The 27,620-nt window shown below is 42.5% G+C and overlaps 2 protein-coding genes across 2 annotated transcripts in view; both read right to left on the reverse strand.

The window, feature by feature from the left end:
• TTF1 (transcription termination factor 1) overlaps nt 1-27,620 on the reverse strand; it is a 178,122-nt gene that overhangs the window by 138,908 nt on the left and 11,594 nt on the right. The window lies entirely within an intron of this gene.
• Nucleotides 9-27,569, reverse strand: SETX (senataxin). Its single transcript, XM_084219729.1, has 26 exons — nt 27,466-27,569; nt 25,294-25,480; nt 24,012-24,192; nt 22,515-22,722; nt 22,228-22,337; nt 21,573-21,792; nt 21,318-21,437; nt 19,489-19,660; nt 18,817-18,907; nt 14,148-18,362; nt 13,239-13,338; nt 12,648-12,824; nt 11,812-12,041; nt 11,160-11,327; nt 10,904-11,060; nt 9,968-10,069; nt 9,443-9,555; nt 8,690-8,761; nt 8,272-8,421; nt 7,671-7,778; nt 6,823-7,010; nt 6,092-6,184; nt 5,334-5,498; nt 4,735-4,872; nt 2,336-2,423; nt 9-1,855 (listed from the first exon to the last, which is right to left on the reverse strand). The coding sequence occupies exons 3-26, from the start codon at nt 24,189-24,191 to the stop codon at nt 806-808; spliced, it is 8,415 nt and encodes a 2,804-aa protein (XP_084075855.1). The 5' UTR covers nt 24,192; nt 25,294-25,480; nt 27,466-27,569; the 3' UTR covers nt 9-805.

Consider the following 27,620-nt stretch of genomic DNA (forward strand, 5'->3'; position numbering starts at 1 on the left):
CTTGGACCAAGATTCCACAGTGCTGTTGATTCCTCCTCACAAGGACACAGTGGGACCAAACAGACCTCACAGGTTTTAATCTGCAGATTGTGTTGCCACTGCAACAAGAGAGGGACTCCAACTGATAGAGCAGCAGCAAGAGCAAAACTCAAGGCACATTTGTATAAACAAAAACTCTTCTGTTCCTATAAAAACAGGCAATAAAATATACAAAATAAGTAGAATTCTCTCCATTCAACCAATGTACATCTGCCTCACTCTTCCCTGAGGCAGTAGTGGAGCACTAGCAAGAACCACTGGTACCACATTTTCAACATTCAGTTTTGCTATGAAATAAATTAGACATATTAGTGCAAAGGGAAAAGAAGTTTGTCTTTTGGATTTTGGGGTTGGATTGCTGGGTTTTGTTTTTGCTTTACTCTGGTTCTTCATAAAAAATTACATCTCTAAGAAATTAGCATTTACACAAGAAAACAAGAAGCTATGTACTTGCCAAATATCTTAAAATAACTCTGTATACTGTACAAATATACACTGTTAAACATTTACAACCTCAGCTTCCTAGATGACTAAACCCACTGCTCTTCCAAGCAATGCAGCTACCCAACTTCTCTTTTCACAACCTCAAAGGTACCATCTGTCAGGTATTAAATCCCTTCACAATTAGGGACAGGATGGGAAAGACATCTTCTGATAGTAGTGGTATCAATAGATGGGAGTTCCAGCTGTGCTAAATAATTTAAAACACAGTCTTTGCTAGACAGAAATCTGGGAATAGATTTTCAGTAATGAATAGATAGGAAAGTCAGTGAAAGAACTTTCTTCTCTTGGCAGAGCTTGATTCTGCGCTCTCTGGCGATTCCTGGGATGGTCTCCTTGAGGAACCACGAGAGTCTTTGTTCCACTCACTGCCACTGCTCTGACCTCCTTCACTGGGGGCTCTGGAACCGCTTTTGGACACAGCTGCTCTCTGGTCACCCTCGTGCCTGGCTGAGGGAGGGGCTGGGGGAAGCACACTGCACTGTCCTGCTGTCTGCTGGGTCTTCCTGGCATTTTCTGTTCTGCAAACCTGATCCCTGGCAGCTGAGGACACATGCAGGCCTTGCTGTGCTGCTGATCCAGGAGTGCTCTGGGCTGACCGATGGCTGCTCAAGGGCTGCTCCTTGCCCTTGGCTTCAGTTCGACTGGCCAGGCTCGCCAGCCTTGGGTCCCGTGGCTTCTCTGCAATGGCACCAAGTGCTGCAGCCCCCAAGGGTGCAGGGGCACTGCTCCTCCTGGAATCTGCAGCTGCAGCCCCCACAGATGCAGGGGCACTGCTCCTCCTGGAATCTGCAGCTGCAGCCCCCACAGATGCAGGGGCACTGCTCCTCCTGGAATCTGCAGCTGCAGGGGCACTGCTCCTCCTGGAATCTGCTGCTGCAGCCCCAACAGATGAAGGGGTACTGCTCCTCTTGGAGTCTGCAGCTAGACCCCCCACAGATGCAGGGGCACTGACCCTCCTGGAATCTGCAGCTGGAGCCCCCGTGGCTGGAGGGGCACTGACCCTGTTGGAATCTGCAGCTGGAGTCCCTGCAGGCTGCGTGGGCCCTCGGCTGCCTTGGGGCACTGCATGGCCAGGGCCAGCAGCAAGTTCCCGCGGGCTGTTCCCAGAATTTCCAGGCTCACTTCTCTTGCCACTGGAAGAACCAGCCTGCACCGCAGGAGATGTCATTGTCCCTCCTTTGGCTGGAGGCTGTCCTGATGGCCTGAGCTTCAAAATCCTGAGAGCCTCTTTCTTGTAATTTTTTTCTGTTGTCCTAATAATGGCGCCTCTTTTCTGAGCATCCTGAATCAAGTGATTCCAGTTTTTATCGTCCTTTAAAAAAAAAGAAAAACAAAAAAAATCCCTGTTACCAGTAATAAATCAACACAAATGGACAGAGGTGTCAGAGGATGTATAACCTCTTTAATCAAGGTACCTGACACAACTGTCATGGAAACCAATGCTATGTTCCTTCTGGAATGGAAGAATCTTATGTTTCAGGTTCAAAACAGCAACAGACACTCTGGCTGCTGTAACACAGGGAAGGCACTTTGAGCCATCAGAACTTCCAAAAATGACAAATTTCTCAATTTCTCAATTTCCAGGGGTTCCCCTCGGAGGCGCGGGGCTTTAGCGCCCCCTAGTGGCGAACTAACACAACCCCCCTCCCGCCCTTGGGAAAGCACAAAAACCAAGGACCCTGCGGGACACAAAGTTCATTTTCTTGCACAGACTGCAGCAGTCTGAGGGTGGTGCTCGGTCCCCCAGCCCAGGGGTGGCTCAGAGAGCCCACTCCATCCCCACTGCACCTACCATGAGCGTCTGCAGCCGGCCCAGGATGAAGAGGCTGAACCGGGCTCGGGTGATGGTGACATTCAGGCGCTGGAGGCTCGCCAGAAACCTGAGTGACAAGAGAAAAACTAAGCTCCTCAACTGCTTCTTCCACAAGAAGGTTTAAAGGGTTAGGAGAAAAAGACATAAAACGAAATGTCACTGAAATGAACGGCAGCAGTTCCTCCCCAGACCCCACGGCAGCAGCCCTGCCTTACGTGAAAGGCTGAGCATGAATTGTGTTTTCTTTCTTTCAACCACTGATTCCTTGCAGGGAATTCCAGTTCTTTCCAGCTCTTGTCGTTGCTGTTTCCCTTCTTAGAGCAAATCCCCTCTTAATGCCAACCACTGCTTCCTTAAACGTTCCTCAAAGTACTGAGGACATCAACCTCACTTCACCTATCAAGACTTTAAGCTTCTTTTTGACTGGAACTGAAATAGATTAATAATATTTAGCAGTATTAATGGGAAAACACCCTACTGAAATACTGAACACTGCACATGAATATTTTATTTTAAAGGTGACCTGCACTGGAAGCACATCAAGGCAGACTTTTGCTTTGTCATGCTTCAAGAGGGGAGAGTATATCCTTGCAGAAATCTAGTTTTGCACTAGGAAAATTGTCTAGTTTGGCTTTCAGGCATCCACGGTACTGAAACCTAAACAAATGCTGAGTATATTCTTAAAGGTTAATTTCTGTTAGCTCTAACTTACCAGAACTCAAAAGAAGGTTTGTGACACTAATATCAACTATTTCTTCTCTAATGAAAGAGCTTCTGACATACACAGCTTATTCTTTACTAACAAAATCCACAATTCAAAAGTCCAGCCCAATTTGAGCAGGTTCACTATCAACGCCTGACTCTGTGGTCACTGAGACCTCATCTGCAGCAAATTCACAACCCTGCAGTGAAGACTGCAAAAACCACAGAGTCACCTCAAAAAATCTGGACAGTGCAGGAAATAAGAGAAGCAGAAGCAGACAGCAGAGTGGATCCAGAAGCACAGATAGAGTTCTCTAGGTCTTGAGAAATGAAAGAGGGGAGACCTTGAAAGTCTACTAAATATTCCTGACAGCTTTTAGAACTGAAAGACAAGAAGATTATTTTTCCAGGAAGGAGGGGAAAAAAAATCCATTGTCATCCCTTGGAGTTTTCTTCTCCCAGTTACTTTCAGAGTAAACTTAATGCTGGACTAGCAACCCTGGAAAATAAAATATTTCACTCAGGCTACAAGATCATCGGTAAGGGTGTGGCAAATATCCCATCACACCTTGGCAAGGGCACCTGATTCTGAAACAGAGATGTCCAAGCCAACAGCATGTATAGCTGCTAAGGCACTGCACTAGCACAGCTTGAATATATAAACCTTTATATATAAAGTATGAACACAGTAATCTGGAAAGTTCCTGCTGAAAGAGCAGACAGAGGTTAAATCTCATGTCAGCCAAAAGAACTGGCAGGTTCCAGCTGCCTTCCATTACCAAACTCAATCAATCAGATTAAGAAGTCTTCAAAAGGCATTATTGTTGCTTAGCATAAGATTTGGATTCCTTCTCTTCCCAAAGTGGATCAGCACAATTAAAAGCCATTTTTCTTGCAGAGAATGAGTATCAGAGAAACATAAGCAGCTTAGTGAAACTTGTGTGTAGAAAGAAATATTTTTGTTTATGTGACCAGATTTTTCCTAGTTTAGCTTAGAAGGCAGAAAACTCTAAGAAGGCATATTTCATTTTCACTACCATTTTTTAAACTAAAATGATCCACAGGTTACAGAGCAACTGCTTTAAGTGCTCAGGGGAAAACAGCACATTCAATTGAGCTCCTGTTTCAGACAGAAAACCCCATAAAATTAAGAAATCTGCAATCCTGAGTTAAGACTTGCTGCTAATCTGCCCCATTTTAGAAGACAAGCACACTCATCTACAAATCCCAGAACCAAGCCTGCTATATCACATTCCAAGTGACATGCACAACTAATTAACAAGACTTTTACAGACATTAACAGGACAGCAACAGCCACAGAAAATGGGTTTAATTTTGAGAACAGCATGCAGAAAGTTACAAGGTGTACCAAAAGCCACAGGAACAATAACTGCTGCAGTAATAATACAAAGAGCCAAGATTCCAAGGCCAACCCTGCCAAATCCAGTCAGTGGCAGGATAAGGGAGCTGTGCACATAATACAGAGCACACCAGCATTTCCCTGTCCCTCTTGCTCAGACATCTCAGATCACCAATTCCTGCCCCGAGATACCATTTATTCACCGCCTGGTAGAAGTGACTTGTTCTCTGTAACTTTCTAACCAGCCCTATTAAAAATATGACTTTCTCTGCAGTGTCCCTGGAAATGAGACTGCAAATCCCTGCAGGCCACATACCCAATGGATCCTTTGGTGCTGTTTGCCTGCACGTGTGGCAGAGTGGAGCCCTCGGAGCTGTTTGCCCGCACGCAGGACACGATGATGCAATCCTTCTCCCGGCCCTGGAACGCATCCACCGTGTCCACTTCTCCTGGGCTGGGGGAGAAACAGAACTCAGCAGCTTGCTCATTCTGACTTGGGTTTTTAACCAACACACTGATGCAAACAGCTTGAACACTATCCTTAATGCTCATGTCAAACCACCCAGGGAAAGTTTTTCCTTCAGTACATGAACCTAAAGCTGCATTCACTTTCCTGAGATCAGCATCGTTACTGAAAATCTGTTTGGGTGCACATAGAATGGAATTTTAAGTTCTTTGAAATCAGCTTTATTCAGAGGAGCACTATAATCAAAGCATGTGGGTAATAACTAAGAATGGCACAGAGACCATGCCTGTTTTAAGCAAAAGGGTTACACATCCCTTTAAAGGCACAACCAAGTGCAAATTTTAGCAGTACAGGAAGAAGTTGGAGACTTTTTACCTTTATTTAAGAGGATAAACAAAGGATTAATATGCAAGAGCCAAGGCCTGTTTGAAAGCTCCTGGTTTCTTTACCTGTTATTCTTAAACACACTGTCCAGTTGCTCCTGAATTTTCTTTTTCTGTGCACTGTAAGGGGTAATTATTCCGATGCGACGGAGGCCCAGATCCTTCCTTTTTTCTTTAATTGTTCTAATTAACTCCATCACCAGCTTCACTTCCCGAGGATTGCTGTAAGAGCTGCACAGGACAAAATGGAAACATTACAGAACACCTTTGAGAGATCTTTCCAATTCAATGCTATGGCCCAGTTTGTTGGGGAATTTTGCATCACAGCCCCTGTTTTGAACTTTTGCAGCTTTTTTCACACAGAGGATCAAAGAACTTGGCAAGGAGACCCTGAGGAGGGCCTACTAAGCCTGGGAAGAGCAGGCAGTGAAAAGTTGCACTTCCACATTCCCTCAGCACCTCCAGCTGTGCTCTCCTTAACAGAACTGGTGAGGGGAGGACTGAGCCTGCCACCTCCTGGCATCTCCTCAGTGTGCACCTGGGAAAGAGAAGTCACTGATAAAATCAGCAATTCAAACTGTTAGTAACTTTAACAGAGACTGCAGGCATTTCCTGGCTTCTAACACTGAGTCAAACCAGGATTAAAACCAGTTTCAGATTTAAGAAAACCTCTGCTTTTTGTGAAATTAAATCTTATCAGCTGGAAAATGCAGTTCTACTTATTTGATGCATATTGCAACAACAAAGGAGAGAACAAAGCTCTTCTGTAGGCAATTAATTCTCAGAAAATCTGAACTTTGGCTGAATTAGAATGCAGGACTTACTCATTGTCTCGCTCCTCACGACCATCAGCTACATCAAAAATCAGGTAGGGCTGGAATGGCCATTCTGAAGAACACCTGTTCTCCTCTATTGCCCTGGAAATAATATTTTTATCACTAGGCAACCATTCTAAGAAATTCTAAGAACTTATACTACATTAATTTGCATCATCCTTATCAAACATAAGCAGCTCTCCAGGAAGTGAGGAACTGGCCTAAAATTTCACTAATGGAGGTTTGGATTAGATATAAGGAAATTTTTTTTCACAGAAAAGGCTGTAAAGTATTGGAGCAGAACTGTCCAGGAAGTGAGAATCACCATTTCTGGAAGTGTTCAATCATGTGGATTTGGCAGTGAGGATGTGATTTAATGGTGGAAATGGTTCACATGTGAGCCTGATGGCACTTAAGTCTTTTCCAACCTCAACCATTTTACAATTGTAACTTTCAGCTCTCTTCCTCCCCAGAATCCTTAACTTTTCCGGCCACCCAAATAGATTGAGGCCTAAAATGAACTCTCAGCACTCTGTATGCATAATTTTAAGGGATCTTAGCTGATCTTAGCTCACCTATCAGACCCAGCACTAACAGAGATGGACTGCACATCTTCTCCCATTAACCATCTTTCCCCCTCCCACAACCTCAAGCATATTTAGACTCACAAGAACAACCTGACATGAAAAAACTGCTTTGAAATACCCTCTGCTCAGAAAGGAGAATAGAGAGCTACTCACTTGGCAGTTTTTAGAGTCCTGCCATACACATAGTTGGATGGGAAGAGGCAGATGTCTGGGTGCATCCTGTACTGCACAGTCAGCTGCACCACAGGCAGGCTGTGCAGCATGTTCCTCTGCACTTGCTCCTCCAGGTGCCTCTGCAGACGGGCCATCAAAGACTGGTCATAGCCATACTGCTGAGCTTTCTGCCACAGAGAGAACAGGAGACTTCATTTGGGATCTCGTTCCCCACCAGTCAAAGTGTTTTGGTGAATTTGAAAGTCAATTTGGTCTTTTAAACTTCTAAATCGCTGACAAAATGACAACTGCTTGTGCTTCAGCAGTTTGCTTCGTGTGTTGTCTTACTTCAGTGAAGGCCATCTGCACAAATCTGAATTTTTGTGTCTAGTCTTTAACAAGACAACTTCTCCTTGTGACTCACAACATTCTTCAACCATAATGAAAAGCAAGACTTTCCAGGTGGGATCTTGTTAAATAAACACACAACCTCTAGATAATTTACCCTCTAAAGGCAGCCTGGTTTTCCTCATTTCCTTACAGCCCTCACTGTTGGAGACAAGGATGTGCTCCTATATATTTATCCTAAAACACCTGTAGGGTCAGGAAGTCCCCATACAAACAAGAAGTATTCATCCAACTTAAGGAATAGGGTCATGACTGAAGCTCCCAAAATGAGAAAACAGAGCCTGTCACAACACAATATCCCTCACAAACCAAGCACCCAGCTTAAAGTTTGTATTGCCCCACTGAAATCTTTTTCCCCTCTTTAAATATTTTCTATAGCTAGTGCTCTTTAACCATATCCATTCTATGGCAAGAAAAAAGCAAAGAGCTTGAACACTTACTACTGATTTGACAGTAGGAGGGAGCTGTTTGGGATCTCCAACCAGGACAAGTTTATTGCAGCGATGGATTAGTGGAATCAGCGTTTCCACCTCACAGGACTGCCCTGCCTTTTGGATATGCAAACAAGACAAAAGCAGAAGTTGTAAGCAAAGCAGGGAAGTACATTCAATTTCTTGTAACACAGCCAGAATAACTCAAATGCTTTAAGTCTTCCTAAATAAAAAAAAATTTAAAAAAAGAAAGAAGAAAAAGAAGGACTTTCCTCTAGTAAAAAAAACTACAGACAGATTTATTTTATTATTATATATGCAAAGTTCTCCAAACAGATATAAATATAACCAAACCATCTGGAAATCTCTAAAGCAAAAAACCATGGCTGAAGTGTGGCTCTAAATAAAAGCTGTTTGCCATTACAGCACCAAACAAGTCAGGAAAAAAAAAATCAATTTGAAGTTATTCTTTCTCCTCATGGTTCTACTGGGGACAGAACAGGCAACCCACAAATACAGCAACAGCAGCCAAAGAGCCTCGAGCTGCCCAAGCAGAGCACAGGGCAGGTGTGGAGGTGGCAGAGGCTGCAGCTCCCCACACTGCACTGACCTCATCCACGATGACACAGCTGAAGGGATCGAGCCCCTGCCGGGAGAAGGCCGATTCCAGCAGGCTCCCCCCGCTGGTGCTCAGTGTGCAGCAGATGATGTCAGACTCCAGGATGATGTCTGCCTGCACTTTCTGGGAGTGCACCCGAACCTTCAAGCACAGCAGGACACCCTGGTTAAAATTCAGCCTTAACTGCAACAGTGAATGTTCCTGTTTGGGCTTTTTCTCAATATGCAGCCAGAGCACACCCAGATTTCACAGCTGCCTGTCCACAACTTACTCAGCTTATGGCCTTGATCCATTTACCCACCACTTTATAAATGCTCCCAGCTACATCAAAACCGAATTTCACCACAAATAAAGGACACCAGGTATAAAAATACATCAGCTGAAGTTTATTAGAGATAAATTCTCCTACCTCCTTTAGCTGGGAAGCAAGTTGCTGTCTCTCCTTTGCAAGTCTGCCAATTTCATCATTTAACATTTGACTCTAGATGGGGAAGAATTAAAGAGGAACCACCTTTAGCACCACCCATTTCCCATATACCTTTTTCCCCTCCTGTGCCCTAATTAACTTGCTACACATGTAGACTTGCTCAGACAGTCTTTTAGTATCAAATGTGTCTGAAGAAGCCAACCAGTTTATTGGAAAGCTGTTCCCATATTTAGGCATTGCAACACACAGTACCAGATCATACGTATTTGTTCAACTGAGAAATGGTTTACCATCAGAAGTCTCTCATTTGGCATAAATGCCAAATTCTTAGATAAAAAAAATGGAAAACTTCAAGTGCAACACATGCTCCAAAATCTCAGATCATGAGGTATCTCTTCCTGTATCTTCAGTGAAACAAAACCAGAGCTTTGAAACATACAATCAATTTAAACCATTACGATTTATAAATATGGTTACATTAAAATCTAATTAGCAACAGAACCAAGTGAAGGCTACTGAATGATAGAGCAACAAGTGGCATGGTCAAGCAATGGAAAATACTGGCATAAATAAACAAAAAAAATTCCTGGTGTAAAGTTCTCTATTCCCTCTCATGGTGCTACCAGCTTTTCCATTAGTTGAAAAAGTAGGTGAAGAAAGAGTGACATCAAAAAGCAGAGTTGCTTTTGTATTATGTGCACAACCACAAAGAGGATTAAAACTTGTCCTGCTAACCTCTCTCTTCTCACATCTGTGCATGGCACGCTCTCGAGAGAGCATGTCCAGCTTCTGATCCAGAGCTTCCTTCTTCTTCTGAATGTCCTGGTCACAGTCACCTGGCTTTCGTTCTGTAATAAACCAAAGGAGGAACAGAAAAGCTGTTACAGGAACTCCAAATTGGACAAATGCATTTTTTGCTGAGTTTTCCCATTTGCTATTCAAGTTTTATCTTGTACAATGATGACAATGAGAACTGCTTTCACCTGTAGCTCTCAAATGCTGCATTGCTTCTAAAATGATGGCTTTAACATGTATGCAATGTAATTTATTAAAGGTCACTTTGCTTATATTTTCCCTTTTCCTCAGATCCTGGCTCATACATAAACTGCCACTTCCCCACCAGGACTGAGAAAAAACAATGTTTTATGAAATACTATTTTAGAAAAATCTTCCTTCTTACAGGACACATAATCCCATGTGGAAAACATCACCAAGCTCTTAGAGAAGAATGAAGAAAAGTCTGATTTCCCTGTTACTTACTCATTCTGTGTTCAACTTGCTTATCCAGGCTGAATCCCCTCACTTCATTGTTGATTGATTTTTCAGGACCAAGTCGCACTAATTTGATATCACCACAATTTCCTGTTTACAAAATCAGAGTCAAAGCACTCTTAAATTACTCCAACTGTCTCAATGCTTTGCTATGACAATTTTAAAAAAATATAAAACATCATGGATATCAAACAAGGCTTTTCTAATTATCTGGAGTTTTCAACACTTGAATTGTACTTAAATGCAGCTACAAAAAAAAATCAGTAATTCCAAACCCTATTAGAGATGTTGCCCACATTTTAGTTGTGGCTAACATTAAGAATGTTATTTTGAATTAATGAAACTTCCTCTTATTCTCAGGTTTATGTAAAACTTCCAAAATTCCTAACTTGGACAATGCTGAGTCCCATCAAGTAATGCAATTGTTAAGTCAATACCAAAATAACATTTGGTTACAAATGCAGATATTTTTCCCCTTGCCACAAACTAGATGTCTTTAACAGAATTCATCTACTTTGTCTTAGTCACAAACTGGGAGAAAAAAAAATGAGCAGCTTAGACATATCAAAATTTTCACCAGTCTGTTTCCCATGACCCACAAAGTCCAATTTTCTTCAAAATAAAGGCAAGGGACTTGTGTTCAAATCCCCAAACAGTACTTAAAAACTGCTGAACTTAAACTAACAGCATGAGGAAAGGGTCCATGTCTATACAAAACAAAGTGTAACTTACGAAAAAAACCTCACAATAAACCTTTCAGGAAGCACAATAAAGTTAACAATGTAAGAGAATGTAGCAGTCATGTTCTGCAAGAGGAAGAAGCTGCTCAGAGGAGCGTGCAAGTACAGTACATGACCAACTGCTTCAGCTCCTCCTCCAGGTTTTGCCCATTTAACAATAAAACAATTGAAAAACAAACCATACCCAAAGGCTCCTGTTTGTTTTGGCATTTTTCCTTAAACGCAATGATGATCTTTTTCATGAGCTCATCAACAGCAGCATTTGATGGTGCACACACTAGAAAACGGTTTGGCTTAATCTTGGAATTTTTTTTCCGAGCTGTTTTCTCATTCCTAGTGTTCTGTAGACAAACAAGCTCTTTAGATTGTTTTCTGAGACTGAGAAGCCAGACTGTACATTCACCTGAACCAAAGCCCAGCACATGACCACGTTCACTTACTTCTCTCAAAACACGGGACAGGAGTCCTACAATAGTTTTTGATTTCCCTGTCCCAGGTGGTCCGTGGATGAGGCAGATCTTGGGAAGTCCTGGGTGCTGCTTTACCATGGCATAAGCTGTCTCAATGGCTCTCTTCTGATCTTCATTGTATTCATTCATATACGAAACCTGAAGGAATAGACAGAGCAAAAAATAATGAATTCATATTCATCACTTTCAGACTGCCCTCACCTCTCTAGCTAGCACTCAAAAGCTGCAAGGGCAGGGAAGCCTTTGATTCTAGGTTTGTTCTAGACACACACCCAATCCTCACCTGAGTTGTAACAAAGGTTTTGTTCACTCCCCACACCTTTATTTTACAAAATCTTTTACATCCTATGTTTATTTCCTGAAAATTCCCCAGTAAGGGGAAAGAAAACTGAGAGCAGTTTGAAGCTCACTATAACCATAGAGCACAAACACTTGAGCAACTTCAGACTCGTCTCCTCCATGCCAGCAGCCAACTCTGAAGAGGGCAGTGTCTCAGTGCTTTTGAAATGTGGCTATTTTCTCTTGGTCACCTCAAAAACCAGCATGAAAAACCAAACCTGCAAAACTCATGAGGCCCAAAAGCTTTTTCTGTTAACCCTGGGACTCCAGCTGCACGACTTACAGCACTTCCTGAGGCAACAGGCAGATCTCTGGGACAGAAGTCATTGTAACTTGGATTTATGATGGGTCTAACCAGGGGGCTCCTGCTCAGCAGCAGGAGACCTTTGAATTTTCTGTGTGTGGTCACCAGGGAGCCAACCACCACACACTTCACTTGCTTATGGATGAAGAATGACAAATTGCCTTGGGTTTGCACAGTAAGATGACAGGCAGTTTGCTGCTCTTTTTGTCCTGTTAAAGAAGAATTTAAAAACAGGTTGTTAATTCAAAGCTATCCAAATCATTAAGTGAAAGATACTCCAGTAAGTTACTCAATGAATTCACCAGAACAAGATGCTGTCTTCTGCTAGGGAATCAACAACGAATCCCAACACTTCCCCACCCCACCAAAAAAAAAAAAAAAAGACCAAACAAAAAGCCAGTGCTCTCTACAACTACTCAGATCCCTGCTTTAATAAGGCAGGTTCTGAGTACCTGTTAATCCTGGTAATTCACAGTTTCAATTCCCAAAGACACTGACAATTTAAGACAGAGAGACCACAGAAGTTTGTGGCACTTCTTATCTCCTGGCAATACCATCCCTAAAGATGTAAGCAGAAATTTACTCATCACTAGATTCTGTTTTTACATGAAGCTCTTGAAAAATGATGGACAGCAGGGCTGCAGCTTCAGTTCCTGATTTTTACAAAGCTTCTAGCATGGAACAGACCTGCTACAGAGGAAAAACAATTCCATTTCCTCTGAGGCCAGGGGTACATTACAATTGCCAACAGCTATGAAGAAGCGTTTTATGGCACCAAGAAGGACCCCATTTTTATTTCTAGCCCTGCTACTCACTATTTGCACAGCCAGATGCACGAGCAAAACGTGTCACAAAGCCAACATGATTCACTGTGTGGTACTCCATCCCACTTTCTTCCCCAAAAGTGTCCTTCTCCTTGTGGACCTTCAAAAGGATTAAGTCATCCTCCTTCGGGTGAAGCTGCCTTGCCAAATCACTCTCTCGTAGATGAGCTACCCAAAAGACAAATTAAAATCACAAGGTTGAAAAGAAAATGGTTACATTTTTTACATGACTGCAGAAGTACTGTTAACTTTTTAAAGGTGTTAAAGGCTATAGGAAAAGATTATTGTGAAAATTTTAACTCCATCCTGCACTGTTAAGCCTGAGCACAGCACTGTATAAAAACAGAGCAAGTCAAGGACAACTTTATCAAAACAAGCTGAAAAAAAATCCTAGATGAGAGAGATGAAAGGCACAAACTCCCTGTAAAATACATGATTCTCTTACATGCATGCTGTAGAATAGCAAAATCAAAACCCTTTCTATATTTAAAGCAAACACAAAAAACTCTGCCTCTAACTGCCAGCTCATTATAATGCATCATCTACTTGAAAATCAGATTTAAAAAAAAAAACAACCCTCACCTGTAAAATGTGCTGTATTCATGTCAGCAGAAAAGTTCTCTAAGTAGAAGCAATAACCTTTCTCTCTTACTTTCTGGTTTTCTACCCATTCTTGTGCCAGCTACATGTTGAAAAGGAAACAATAATACTTTGAAGGGTTTAGTGTATTGGAATGACTCAAAGGGCAAATAAATGAAATAAAACTATAAGACTGTCAAGTAAATATATCAAGAGTCTTACTAATTTCTTTTCTTTCACATAAACATACTCATTACATATAAACACACAGGGCAAACAAAAGTTCTTCCCTGCCACTCACCCATTTCATGTATTTTCTTAAACTTCTTCACAACTACTCTGAGTCTTCCCTGATTGTATTTTCACTTTAAAATACCAGTATTAACCTGGCATTGCCTTATTTTCTACCTTATTTCTATAGAAGAAGTGATGCAATGACTGAAGTTGAAAGCATTCAGGCATTAATTGAAGGAACACTGTGTTTTGTCACTGTTAAGCTGTAAACCAACTAAGACTGGGAAAAAATACTTCCTGGATTAACCTTCCCTCTCATGTAAGTTCTCAACAGAAACCAAAACCAGGTTTTCATCCTCTGTCATTGAAAGACCTCAGTTTCTTAAAGACTTCTGTTTTGAGCTTTATACACTATAGAGAGAGGAACCACATTCTTTGCCACTCCTCTTATTGTGGACATGCACCAGGAAAAAATAAACACTTCACGGAGGTGAGTAACTCTGATCATCCCCAATATTAAACACAGCTGTTTGGATTACCTACCCCAAATTGTTCCTCTATTCTGATCTCTATCTGAATGTTTTCAAAGGTAAATAGAGGACATAAACCAGGTTTTAATCTCTTGGTAAAATTTATCAGTGTTGATGAAACCAAACCAAAAGGCAGAAAGTTACTTACTGTTTCAAAGGCGTTGAGCATCATCAAGGGAAAAAATGTATCAAAATACTCATTGTAGCCCTGAAATTGGGGAGGAACAGAGGCTACTATGGTCTGCAGAAGATGATTAGGAGTTCCAAAGTAGCTGAAGTTTGCAAACATTTCATAAGTCCACTTTAGGACTTGGTTAACAAAAATGCTGTAATCACGTTGCTGGCCAAGAAAAGACGAGGAGGTTTCTCGGCCAGGCCCCCTGGCAATATTTGAAGCATTGTCATAACGTTTATTTTGTGACTGGAGAACATTACTGGAATTAAGGGGTTGGAAACTTGGAGATTTGCCTGTTGGATTTCCTGCTGGTGCAGGTTTTGGAAACAGTGGCGGCCTGACCACAGCCGGTTTGGCCACGTTCACTTTGCTTTTTGAAGGTGGGGGCAACTTTCTGACATCTTCCAGATCCTTGCTGAAGGCTGCGTTCCGTGAAGAACTTGCTGAGCTGAAAATTTTGGTAGTGGAAGGCTTTTTTATTTTAGGTGGTGGGAGAGAAGGCTTGGCAAACACGTGATCTGCCCCTGGGCTGGTGCTTGGGTGTTTACTGCAGTACTCTCCAGGTTTTTCCACCTGTTCCATACAATCTTTGTCCTTACATTTTACAACAGTTGAGAGCTCATTCTGCTGAAGGCTTTCATCAACATCCATTCTCTCTGGGGTCTTACTACCTATAGCAGCATCTTGAACACTATCCTCCTGAGAACATAACTCCATATCCACAGGATCTAACTGAGTTAAAAACAGATTATCATCACCTTCGTCACTGCTTTCATCTGATTTACACCCATTTTGCTTTAAAGTTTTCACCTCACACTCAGGCAGGACAGTGCAACCTTTTCCGGAAGACTCATCTTTATCACCTTCAAGTGCAGTGGAAGAGAGACTTGAATCCATTGGGATAGGAGGAACCACAACACTGTTACCCTCCCATTTGCTGTTCCAGTCTGAAGAACGAGGCATTTTAGAGGCATTTGCCACCTCCTCCACAGAGAGACTCTCAAATTTTCTCTCACTGGCAGAAGAACAAGCAGCCTCTTCTCTTTTTTTCTCCCTTTGGTTTTCAACAGATTCTTTAATAGCTGCCAGTTCAAAACTTTGAGGCTTTTGTTCCACAGGTTTTGCATACGTTTTGGTAACTTTGTTTCTACTCTGCAAACTTCCTGCAGAATTTTTCACACTTCTTTTGGCCTTTAGATACTGCCGATCTTGGCAGGCTAGCAGTTTTTTATTGCCTTTTACAGACAAACGCTGAGCCTCGATCTGTTTGGTTCTCTTTTTCTGCGTGACTCCAATCCTGCCTGCAGCTTTGCCGTGGCTGCGCAGCAGAGCCAGGCTCTCCAGGGAGGGCTGGGACAAGTCGAAGGCCTTGCGGGGGCCCTTCTTTAGGCCAAGCTTTTCTGCAGTGGATGCTGGAGCAGGGCTCTGCCGGACCTTCCTTGGAGGAACCACAGCAGGCATTGACCTGCCAGGCAGAGAACGTTCTGTCGTGCTTTGGAGCGGTGCTTTATTTTTGGCTGTTTTAACAACGGGAGGTTTTTTAGGGCTTCTCTGAATGGCTGGTGCTGATTTACATTTTGCTGCGGTCTTCTGTGGGCTTGTGCTCTTTTTCTTAAGGGCCAACTTTGAAGCTAATGAGATGGGAGATGTAGATGCTGTTGGTTCAGGCCCTTTTGAGTCCGGGGTGAAGCCTTTAGCAGTATCTTTGTCGGCATATTTCTCCAGTTGACCTTTTGCCTCTTCCTTGCCAACTGATTCTTCCAAGGTTGAATTAGTCACTTCTGTTGTATCAACAGCTTCTTTCTGATAAGAAGTATCTTCTGTCTGCTTTTCTATTGAGCTTGCTGCCTCTTCCATGGCGTCATCACTAAAGTAATGCAGATCATAGCCCCAGTCTTTTAAGTTATCATTCAGGCAATCATCTGAATTACTTGTCTCAGGTGCTGGTGAAACACGATCTCGTTTATACTCCTGAGTTGCTTCCACAGCAAACGCTTGAGAATCTTCCCAAGCCGAAAAAACCTCATCTTCTGTTTCAAATTCAAAGTACTGAGAATCGCAGTCATCCAGTAACATGGGAGAGCCTGGAGACTTTGATTCTCTTTTATTGTCACTATCAGAAGTGCTGCTGGAAGTTGAAGATGGCTCTGCACACACATTTTCATTCTTGGTTTTTGTTTCCTCCTTCTCAGCCACACTTTTTTCTTCATCAGAAGAGTCTGAAATGACAATGACTTGATTGCTAAGGCGATCTCCACCACTGGGACACTTGGTACTTTGGCCCTCATTGGAAGATCTTACAGAACCTTTCACTTTCCTTTTAATATCAGACACACTGTGGTACACTGAGCTTTCCTGGTTAGATGCAATGGGAAAATTAACACTTTTGGCATAAGCAGCTAAAGATAATTTACTGAGTTCTCTATCAACCTGGGAGTCTGACAAATCATCCTCTTTAGAAACCGTCTTCACAAAATTCTCCTCTTTCTTCACCACTGAACTGTTTTCCCTTCTGAAATATTCTGAAAACTCAAACAACCTGTCACTTGATTCATGCTTCACTGACAGTGGCCTGATCACATCCCTCTTGTTTTCAGAGCTAAATGGAAAATAACCATACCCTGAAATTTTATCCCTACCAGAAGTCTCCGAAAATTGATTTTTGCAGTCATATTTATCCAAATCATTTAAATTAGGCTGCTCCTGGTTTGAAGTTTGCACGTTAGAGCTCCTCTTAAAGAAACGCAGCAACGATGGACCCGATTTTTCTTCTGTTGATACTTTTTTCAGTGAGGTGTCATTACACCCTAAAAGTAAACTACTGTCATCTTCCTTCCCTTGCACACCAGCTTCATTTCTAGAGGAGTTAGAGCAATCCAGTGATGCTTCCTTGGACACCTGTTTAGTGGGGACCAGTCTGGACTGGAACACACTGTTTGCACTTGTCTCTTGCATAGTTTTGCAACTCCTTGAAGATGAAGAATCAAGATGAGTCTGAGCAGACAGATACGATGGTGTTTTGGATTCTGCTTTGTGTTTCACTTCTAACTCTCTGCCTCTCCTGAAATCTGAATGCTCGGTATTTGAATTGAAGCACTGATCATCCATATTGCACTTCCCTGCCACAAGATCAGAGCTCCTATTTTCCTGAACTTTCCCACACACTTTTGTTGCCAAAGAGTTCCGTGGGAAGACAAACTCCTGAGCTGTCAAGTCATTAGGCTCCTTTTTAATATTCATCAAGAGGCCTTCTGTAGATGTGCAAGATGTTGAACTTCTACATGCATCTCTACATTCCTCTTCCCAGGCATTCTTTCTCCTATGGAAAGGGTTCTCTTGACAATCTCTGCCTTCCTTGGACATGACAAATGGTGAATAAAGGTCCTTCCTCTCATGTCCACTTGTCTTGTATCCATCATCACACGCATTCCTCTCGTGCTTTATAGAGACAGTCGGCAAAGCTGTTGAGTTTGAACTGCTCCCACCAGCCAAAGAGGTGCTCAGGGCTTTGCCTTTTATACTTCTTATAACTTGCTTTAAACACATTTGCAGCTCCTGGGTTTCCTGGCTGCTCAGCTGCCAGCCCACAGCTCGATTTCCCCGCAGGAGGAGGTTGAGTTTGTCCAGGTACTGCTTGCAGAGGGCGTGCTGGCCGATCTGGTAGCCCTCCTTGAGCAAGCTGCGGATGAGCTGCACGCAGGCGTGCTGCACCGAGCTGGGGGCCTGGAAGGACCCGGCAGCCGAGCCCTTGGCAAACAGCCCCGGCACCTTCTCGCTGCACCGAGTGAAGGCTCTGCTTGGGAGCGTGGCACACCTCACCACTGCCTCCACCCACTCCTGGGAGCTGATCCACAGCAAATGCAGGCACTTCTTGCTTCTGTGCAACTCAACAATGGACACCAAGATGAGGAGGAAGAACTCGGAGATTTTGTCGCACTCCTGGAATCTTTCGACGAGGATATCTTTGATTTCTGAGCAGAGGTAGTGGATGACCTCTACTATATAGGCTACACCCAAGTCCTTGAGATCCATAAGGGACTGAACAAAAGGGATGAACCAGAGGAACGTGCTGTGATGGACACGCATGTCTCTGCCAATGTCAGACTGAAGCATGTTAGCCAGGGTCTGCATATCTTCATACATGTTGGGGCAGTACTCTGGGCAAATGGCAGCCTTCCAACCAGTGTCCTGAAAAATACATCCATCACACAACAGCCTCACTGATATGCACAGTTTAATATGGCAGCTTTCCTGTAGCCAAGCTTTTTTTTACTTCCTTTCATATATTTGTTCATTAAACAGTAACAACTCTCATATCCCAATCTAACTCATTAAAAAAATGCAAAAACTAAAGAGCACATAGATGTAATAAGGAACTAATTCCCTAAAACATTACCTATGAAATTGGTGTGAAGTAGTAGCTCCTTTAAAAATCATTGTGAACTATTCAAAGACACTGTCATGCTGACAAACATCATGCTGTCATGATGAATCAAAAACACATGGAAAGCCTTTAAAAGACACTTCATAAATGCAATACATTGACATCAAGAGATGACCACACTTGGAAATGTTTACTCTTGACAACATCATTAAGTGACCCTAGTTCAAAGAAAAGGAATATAAAATACTGGTTTAATACCTTTTGAGGCTTTTCTGTGTTATAATTGTACACAATCTGACTGCAAGACATCATGTCATCACCGTAGTCTGACTCTGGTTCAGCTTTTGTCCTGAAAAGAAACACAGATTACTACAGACTCACACAACTGAAACACTGAGAAACTCAGGACAGATCTTGCTTTTCAGATACCAAGTGAGCATTAGAACTTGTCAGTAGTAAAACACACCAGTGAAAAGGTACCATATTTAAAAGTGTATAGCTTGTTTTATCCAGCTTGTAAGAGGTGGGGGAAGTGACTGTCTCAGGAGAAAGCCTTCTACTGAGTCATGGATTTGTCTATGTAGAACAAATGTCCCAGAATGCCATCTACTGAAAATTCAGGAATTCCCATAAATTTACCAAACCTTGAACATGGCAATTTCCATTAACCTTCAGTGCAAGTTGGTTGTAGCACTAAATAAGCACAGAACAGTTAACAGTCTTCCCAATCCAGGAAAAAAAAAATACTAACAAGTTTAACACAGACACCAGAGTTACCAAAAAGAAGCGAGATTATATTTTTTGAAGGAACATCACAATTCTAGGGGACCTACTTCAACTTTTCTTTGCTTGAAGTTGGAAAAATGTTATTTTTTTAATTGCCATCTCCCTCCCCCAACAGAAATTACAGCAGCACTGACAAGAACTGACCTCCTAAAGCTACTGCGAATATTTTTGATTTCATTGTTGTAGCTGACACTGTTGATTATGGTTTGAAAGGCTTGGACAGGATCAATCAGCTGACCCCAAACTTTAGACCCGAGCTGATCCAAAATAACCATGAAACAGTGTAAGGCAGGCCAGAAGGGGTCAGTGGAATCATCTGAAACACAAAAGGAACAGTGGAGAGGGTTGAAATGCAAGTCCTGGATATTCTTAGGCTAAGCAGAAATTGGAAGAGCTGGTTCTCATTGGTTTTTTTAAAATAGCAATAGAAAAGTATTCTAGTAAGATGCAACTGCATTTTTTTACTGGGAAAAGAATTTAAAAAGTCAAGCTCCCTCATTTGTACAGAGACACTGCTCATTATGCAGTCTTAAATCAACAGGAGCCTGGATGCCCATTATTAATATTAAATAATACTGATGTTTCCCCACTCTATAAAACTGATTCTTTCACACTGGTTTTTGCAGGGGTGTGCTAAGAAGTGGCATATCTTACACAGTTATTTATACTTTCACTTACACAGCTAGTTTATACTTCACATTTATACTAGAAACAATTGTTTCTTTCAAGTGTGTTCTTACTCTTTCACGTAAGAAAATATCATAACCTTGTCGAAGGGGGCAGGGGAAATTCTGACCCATCCCTATAACTCTTTTTTTTATCCTACGCTATGTTGGCTTGCAGTGCTGCTTTCTTCTCTGCCTGATATTGTAACAATTCGTTATACACAACTCCCCACGACCTTCCCATCCTTCTGGCAGTCTTATTATCATCAATAGCTAGTTCCCACAACTTATCCCCGAACTTTCACCACTCTGCTATCTCATGTACTGAGTGAGGATTTTGAAAAACCATGCTTGTTCAACAGAAAAACAGGGGAGATGTAGAGAGCTTTGTAGACATTTGGCTAGCTGAGAGAGGGCACGTAGACACAGTACCATTAACAAACTGAGAAGGACACAGGCCTGAGAGTCAGCAGTCAGTGTCCAATGACAAAACTGGGCCATAATAACCTTGCTGCAACATGAGGATGTAGGAGGGTAGTGCCTTGCCAGAATAGGAAGAAGAGTTTCAATAGTTGCAATGAAAAACCTAAAAGAATGTAGAAGTAGGTGTAACTGGATGATAAGTAAACCAACCAATCCTGAGCTCAGCTTTGCAATATGTATGAACTTCATTATATCTAATATAAATGTATGTGACTACTGAGCAATAAAGGAGATCTGCTAATCACCCATATTGGAGTGCCGCTTTTCTCCCACCGATCCTACATACCCTCAATCACAAAGTTTATAAAAATTTGCTCATTGAAAAGGCAATTCTGGTCTTGAGGTCACAAGGCCATTCCCAGACTATGCCATAGTAACCCAGAGCGTTACTAAGTAAAGAATAAATTTACAGCTGCAAAAGGGGGTTCCCTCAAATGGACAGATGGAAGAGTCAAATTTTAAGGCAAACTGCAGCAATTCAGGAGTTTCTTTACTTTAGGACTCAAAATTCAAACTTCATGCCACAACGAAACGAGCACTCTGCAGCCTGTACATTAAATTAAAACTGTGATAGAAATGGCAGATTTTCCTCTCAAAACCTGTAAGCCAGATTTAGCAAAAGCACAACCATCCCTTCTCCACTCCAGACTTTGGATGTCATCTTTCAGTATTTGTCAGTATTGCCCAAATATTGCACCTTTCAAAAGATAAATAGGTCTCAGGTAAAATAACTTCTCATTACACTACTAAGAACTTAACAAGGAATTTCCTACAGATGAAAAATGAGCTATGAACTGTCTTAATCTCAGCATCAAAACTAGTTACCAGCTGCTTCTTTCTCCATAGTGTGAAGTATAGACTGCATGAAATCATTTTGTTTGTCTGGGCCCAGTAACAAAGAGTCCATAGCTTGTTCTTCCAGCACTGACAGCAACATGCAAATTCCTGCAGGAAAAAAACCAGAAGCAACTTGTCTATATATTTGAAAAAATAACAGCACCTATGAATTTGTACAGCTCTGACTTGAAAGAACTGCTTACAAATGGGAGACTACACAGACTCATTTCTGATCATACTCACCCAGCCAATAGTTCTTGTAGTTGGCTGTATCATACAAATGAGCTGGCAGAAGGATGAGTTTACCCTTTTCAAACATTGAAGAGCTGTAAATATCTGGGTTCTCAAAAAGCCCCAACTCAATAACTCTGAACAAACAGGTCAGCACTTCCTCTAAGTCGTAGTAATCATCCCTGTCAACCTTTCCTAAATTCCTTGCTGTTAGGATGGCCCATCGACGAATCTAAGGATTGAAATAAATAGTTTTATGTTAATAAAAAGAACAAATAAATTCTGTAAGAGAAAGCACTGCTATTACAAATGGGACAAAGGCATATTTTTGCTAATAGAATAATTTTAAAAAAGTCTTCAAAATGATCTTAGAAATGGGCTTGCTGTATCTATAAGATGATGTTGGTGAAAAGGAAGCTAAAATTCAGGTAATACCTATAAAGAAAATTCCTTGGGATTTATACATAACAGTTGCTTTGTACTAATTTTATGTTATTTACATGTAACTGACCAAGATATTCTAATGAGAGAACTGCTTACTGTAACAGATGTCAAGTTTTATTTACAGATAAATGCACCACACATTTTCTAAAATCATGCAAGACAGCACTCAATTCCTTCAGTATTAACATAATCAGGATTTAGCAGAACAGAAAAAGGAACTCACCACCTCATTTGGATGTACCAAAAAGAGATAAATTCCTGGGTATTTCTCAAAGACCTGAAAGGAGTCTTGACTTAGTTCCATTCTGCAGAGCACTTCTACACACAGCTCACCTAAAAGGGTAAGATAGTTACAGTAAGGACTAATTTAGAGGCTCACAAAAAAAAAAAAACGTATTTAGTATCAAAATAAATATATACACTGTTTGTCTGGTTTAACTACTGCTTATTTTCACTTCCTGCAGTGGAACACCACCATTCTCTTCCACAGGGATATGATCAGATACATACTGACTTTCTCATGCAGCAGCAGGTATGGGTATTTCAGGATTTCCAGCAGGGGCACTCGCAGGTTGTTCTCAAAATTTGGGCCCACATAACCAGAGAGAGGTGTCTCCCCATGCTCATCAACCAGAAACAGCTCATCTTCTCCTGTTTCCTCGTTCATGGATTTCTCCATGTGGGCAATGAGGCGGGAGGTTTCCAAGTCCCACAGGTCCTGTTCAGTGGGGCAAAACAACAATCAAAGTGCACTTGTGAAAAAAAGTGATTAAGGACATTTATTACCACGTGCAGATAATTAATCACATGTTCAAAAATTGAAATCTCATTTTGAAAAGTTTCTTTCTATGCATGGTCCAAAACAGTAAAGCTTTGAAATGGAATTCAACTAAGCAAAGCACAAATCTCTCACTTTAAAGTTGAGACTATGAAGTCATTTTTGAAAGAATAACCTTCAAACCAGATGCAATTTCACAATTCTGTTAAATATTCATTTAAATACTTATTTTAGTCATAAAACTTTGTTCCACTGGCCAATACACAGAAAGACACAATACAGGAAAAAAAAAATAGCATTTAGGAAGATGGGAAAAGCAATTATAAACTCTTGCCTTCTTACAGATTTTGCAATTAGTGGAAGGAAAAGAATATAAAAAATGCAAAGAGACTGACTGATTTGCTGGATATTTGTAGGGATTCACCCACTTAACTTACTCATCTTAAGTAACTGCTCCAAACCTCAGTTAGACACCAAGTTTATTCACTGCAGTAAATGGACCCCAAAAGGAACTTGCAGTAGGTCCAGACACTTCTCTTATTTCCAGTCTATGGAATTTCCAGTCACATGGAATTGCACTCCAGAGCAATCTAGCTGGCCAATCTAAAGAGCAACCTTTTAGACTATGATCAATTAGCTAAGAACACATACTTTCCATACACAGAAGGGAAAATAAGCTAATAATATAATAAGTTTTATAAAATGCTTTCTTAAAATATAAAATTGTATACTACTAAGGGAGGACTACAAAAGAGGCTTAAATGTTTTTGATTAATTGCAGAGTCTTGCAAGGTCTGATGTCTGAAATTCAAAAATCAGAGAAAACTACAAAGTGAAGTGAAGTGAAAGAGAAGTGAAAGGAAACAAAAACAGGAACAAACCAACAGCTGAAAAGAAACCAGCGGAAAAGAGAAAACGCATTAAAGAAATGAGCTGTTAGTCTGGCAGATGTTCTTTGTTTCAGATGACAAACCATCAACAGCATGAAAGAAGTCCAAGCTATAGTTTCTAGTCAGCAACTTAAAACTACTGGTTTAGTTCTTGCTAGTTTAAATACATGCAAAACAAGAGGACCTCTGTTTTACAATCACCAGTTTGCAACTCCATATGAAAAAGCAGACAGTTAAAAAGCAACACAACCTACTCCCAAAACCCAATGACACACAACCCCTCCCCTCCCACTGAGGCTGGACCACAGAAGCTTCTTAATTAATCTCTTAATTAATTACCTCGTGCAATCTCGGACATTCTTCCCTTGCTTTGTGATATTCAACCACACACTCCAGGCAGTAACAGAGGTCATCATTGGAGCCTTCAAAATCTTCCTGGGAAAGCCTTTGAGCAGCATAGTGCTTCAGGAACTCGGTGGTGTCAGCACCACTCTGTGTGCACCATCGGCATGTGCTCATTCTGGGGGGGCAAAGAAGCAGCAATTAATGCCTAAAGCCTTCGAGTGGCAAAATATTCCCTTTTAGCCACAACAATTTTAAAGTGTGGGGAGTGTCAAGTGTCAAGATTTCAGTTACTCATTAGCAGCCTCCATGCAGGTGTTCTTACAACACCCAGGTGCATGCAGTTAAACAGATTAAAGCAATTAAAGGGACATCACACAAAAAATGCCTGTGGAAGGAATAGCAGACAGTAAAAGTAAAGCACTGTAGTCAAATGTGCAAACTAGGGGAAAAAAGGGTGAAAACTCATTTTATATGAAAAGAAAACCTCCTTACCCGAACATTGCATGATTTCCAGAACTACAATGCAAAGCTCTTTATATTATTTCACTGGGTGTCTCTGGAATCTAGGTCTAGTGGCAGAGTTTAATTAGCTTCTCTCCTTAATCTCCTACTAAAATTTATAGGTCAACAAATCCCTGTTGTCACAAGCAAAGGATATTTACGCAGAACTTTCCTGTCTTTGTTATTTTTATAGACAGAGTACTAAAATTCTCACCACAGATTGCTTTCCTCTAAAAACAAAAATCCTTCACTAAGCAGCAATGGAGTAATCTCGGATCCTGCTAGCCTGAAGAATTCCACAGAACACTGGAATCACAGAATGCTTTGGGTTGGAAGAGACCTTAAGGATCATTTCCTTCCACCCCCTGCCATGAGCATGACACCTTCCACTGTCCCAGGCTCATCCAAGCACCATCCAAACTGGCCTTGAACACTTCCAGGGATCCAGGGGCAACCACAGCTTCTCTGGGCACCCTGTGCCAAGGTCTCAGCACCTTCACAGGGCAAAACTTTCTCCTAATAATCTAACCCTGCCCTCTGTCAGTTTGAATCCACTCCCCCTCCTCCTACAACTACAGCTCCTGATGAAGGGTCCCTTTTGTAAGACCCTTCAGATAATGGAAGGCTGCAAAAGCACGAACTCTTGAACTAATATACAGAAAGAAAGGTGGTAACTACTTCTTTTATTCAGCATAAAAAAGGCAGACAAAGCCAAGCCAGAAGTTTCCTCATGCATACACATATACTGGGAAAACCCAACAATTGTGGCATTTACCTTTGAAAAAAGCAGCTATTTGCTGTGCAGGTGTGCCAGGTCACATGGTGGGAAGGAGAACAGCGCTGCCCTGCAGCCAGGGAAGGGGCTGAGCCCTTCAGCCATACATGTCCTGAGTGCAGAGGGCAGAGCAGTATCCTCAGCAATCCACCCCCTGGTGACCAAGTCTCGGTGGTGTTTCAAAGATCTAGAGTAAAACAGAAATCAAACTGTTGCCCGATCCGAAGAAAACACAAAACAACCGGAGTTGCTTTATGCGGTGCTTTATTGAGGGCCCGGGAGCCTGAGGACTCTCGTCCAAAGTCAGAGCCCCAAATTCGCGACAGAATCTACAGGGTTTATATATTTTCTTAACATTATTGCTTCATTCGATTTGTGTACATCGCTAATAATTTTTACAGATAAATGAAGATTTATTAGATACATCATGACATTTGTTATTTAGCCAAAAGGTACATTCCATAGTTAAGATTTAGTACATTCTCTAGATAATACATTCTTTTGACCTACCATGCACCGAACTTTTACCATGCACTAAAGTTCACTTAAAGTTTACCGGGCCTACTGTGGCCTTAACATAACTACTGCTACTCATGCTAACTATAGTATTGTTTCATTAATCTAGATATCTATCTATTAACTATAATACGATTTTCAATAATTTTCAACCTTCTGCAACAAAACCACTGAATCATGGAATCAGTCCGGCTGGAAAAGGCCTCTGAGAGCACCAAATCCAATCTGTGACCAAACACCACCTGGGTCACCCAGAGCAGAGCCCCCGAGTGCCACATCCAGCTGAACACCTCCAGGGACGGTGACCCCACCACCGCCCTGGGCAGCACATTCCAATACTCAAATGTTTAAGAGCTATTTCAGTGAAGGAATTCCTCCTGATGCCCAGCCTGAACCTCCCCTGGCACCGCTTGAGGCTCTGTCCACTCCTGTCACTCACTATCTGAGAGAAGAGGTCAACCCTCACCTGACAGAATTTTTTTCCAGGTGGTAATGACTCCATAACCAAAGGTTGTAAAGCAGGTACATATTTCATTCAGCGCTGGACGCAGGGGGAGAGCATCTTCCCAAATCCCGCGTCCCCAACATTCACAAATCCTCTATTTATTCACAAAAAAATCATGCATATTCTATAACGGCTATACATATTCAGTAGCTATCCCCGCCCATTTTCCACATGGTATGGAAATTAGCTGCGACTGCGCAGTTTATGCTTTTTATTGAGTCGGTGGTCTTTAAATGAGTCTGGGGGCCTGACAAGATGAAGGCTCAAAGTCTTCATAGTTGTTAAACTTTCGAACTCAAGTGTTTTTGCATCGAATTTTGTGGCAAGCTGAGCAGTTTTTATCAGTCTTATTTGCGAGCTCAGCAGAATTTTAATAGGTAACAGGTACCCTTCGGAGGGTCCCCTATCTCAGTCGCGTACGAGTAGAATAATAAATACCATATGTTCACATATATATTGCCTAAACTATCCTAAATTCCCTATTAACCCTTAAATCCCTTGTTTCAGTAGATCAGCAGAAATCTGTTCAGCTCACACTTAAGAACTGCTTTGGCATTTAAGTTAACAGTTGCATTAATGCATTTCACGAAGCGGTAAGTACCATTTGCAAGAGAACCCCTTCTGTCATTCAGCTGCGGATGTTTGCCTCGCTTTCACCCGTAAAAGGCGTAAATATTTACCTATGCCGCTTAAGCGAGGGAATCGCTGCAAGGAGCGGGGCCGGCACACCAACAAACCCCAGCTGCGAGCAGCACCGTGCCCTGAACGCTGCCACCGACACCCCGCACCACCGCGGAGCCTCGGCACCCGCGCACGGAACGCCCGAGCACCGGAATCTCTTTCGGTTTCGCATGTGGAGCCGCCGCAGCCGCCCCGGTGCCGGTGCTGGCCCCATCGCAAGCCCAACCCCAAACCCAACCCCTGGAGCGCCCCGACAGCGCCACCCGAGCGCCCGCCTCGCCTCGCCCGCCCTGCCCGGTGCCCTCCGTCCCTTCCCGCCAAGCGGGACCCGGCCCGCCCTGAGGCGGCGTGAGGGACCGACACAAAAGGGCGTCCCGGCAGGAGCGCGGGCTCCGCGGCGGCGCGGCACCAGCTCCAAGGCGGTGCGGGGCGAGCGGCCGGTCCCTGAGTTCATGGCTCGCTCCGCTCACCTCACGCCGCTCCCGCGGGCCCCTCGGTCCGCCCGGCCCGGCCCGGCCCGGTCCTCCCGGTACCGCCGCTGCCGCCGTGAGGCCGCGGCGCTGCCCGCGCTTCCGGACGCGGCCGGAAGTGGGCGCTCGCTGCCTCCCGCGGGAGGAGCCTTAAA

This window comes from Fringilla coelebs (genome assembly GCF_963513975.1).
Source record: "Fringilla coelebs genome assembly, chromosome: 21".
Taxonomy (NCBI): domain Eukaryota; kingdom Metazoa; phylum Chordata; class Aves; order Passeriformes; family Fringillidae; genus Fringilla; species Fringilla coelebs.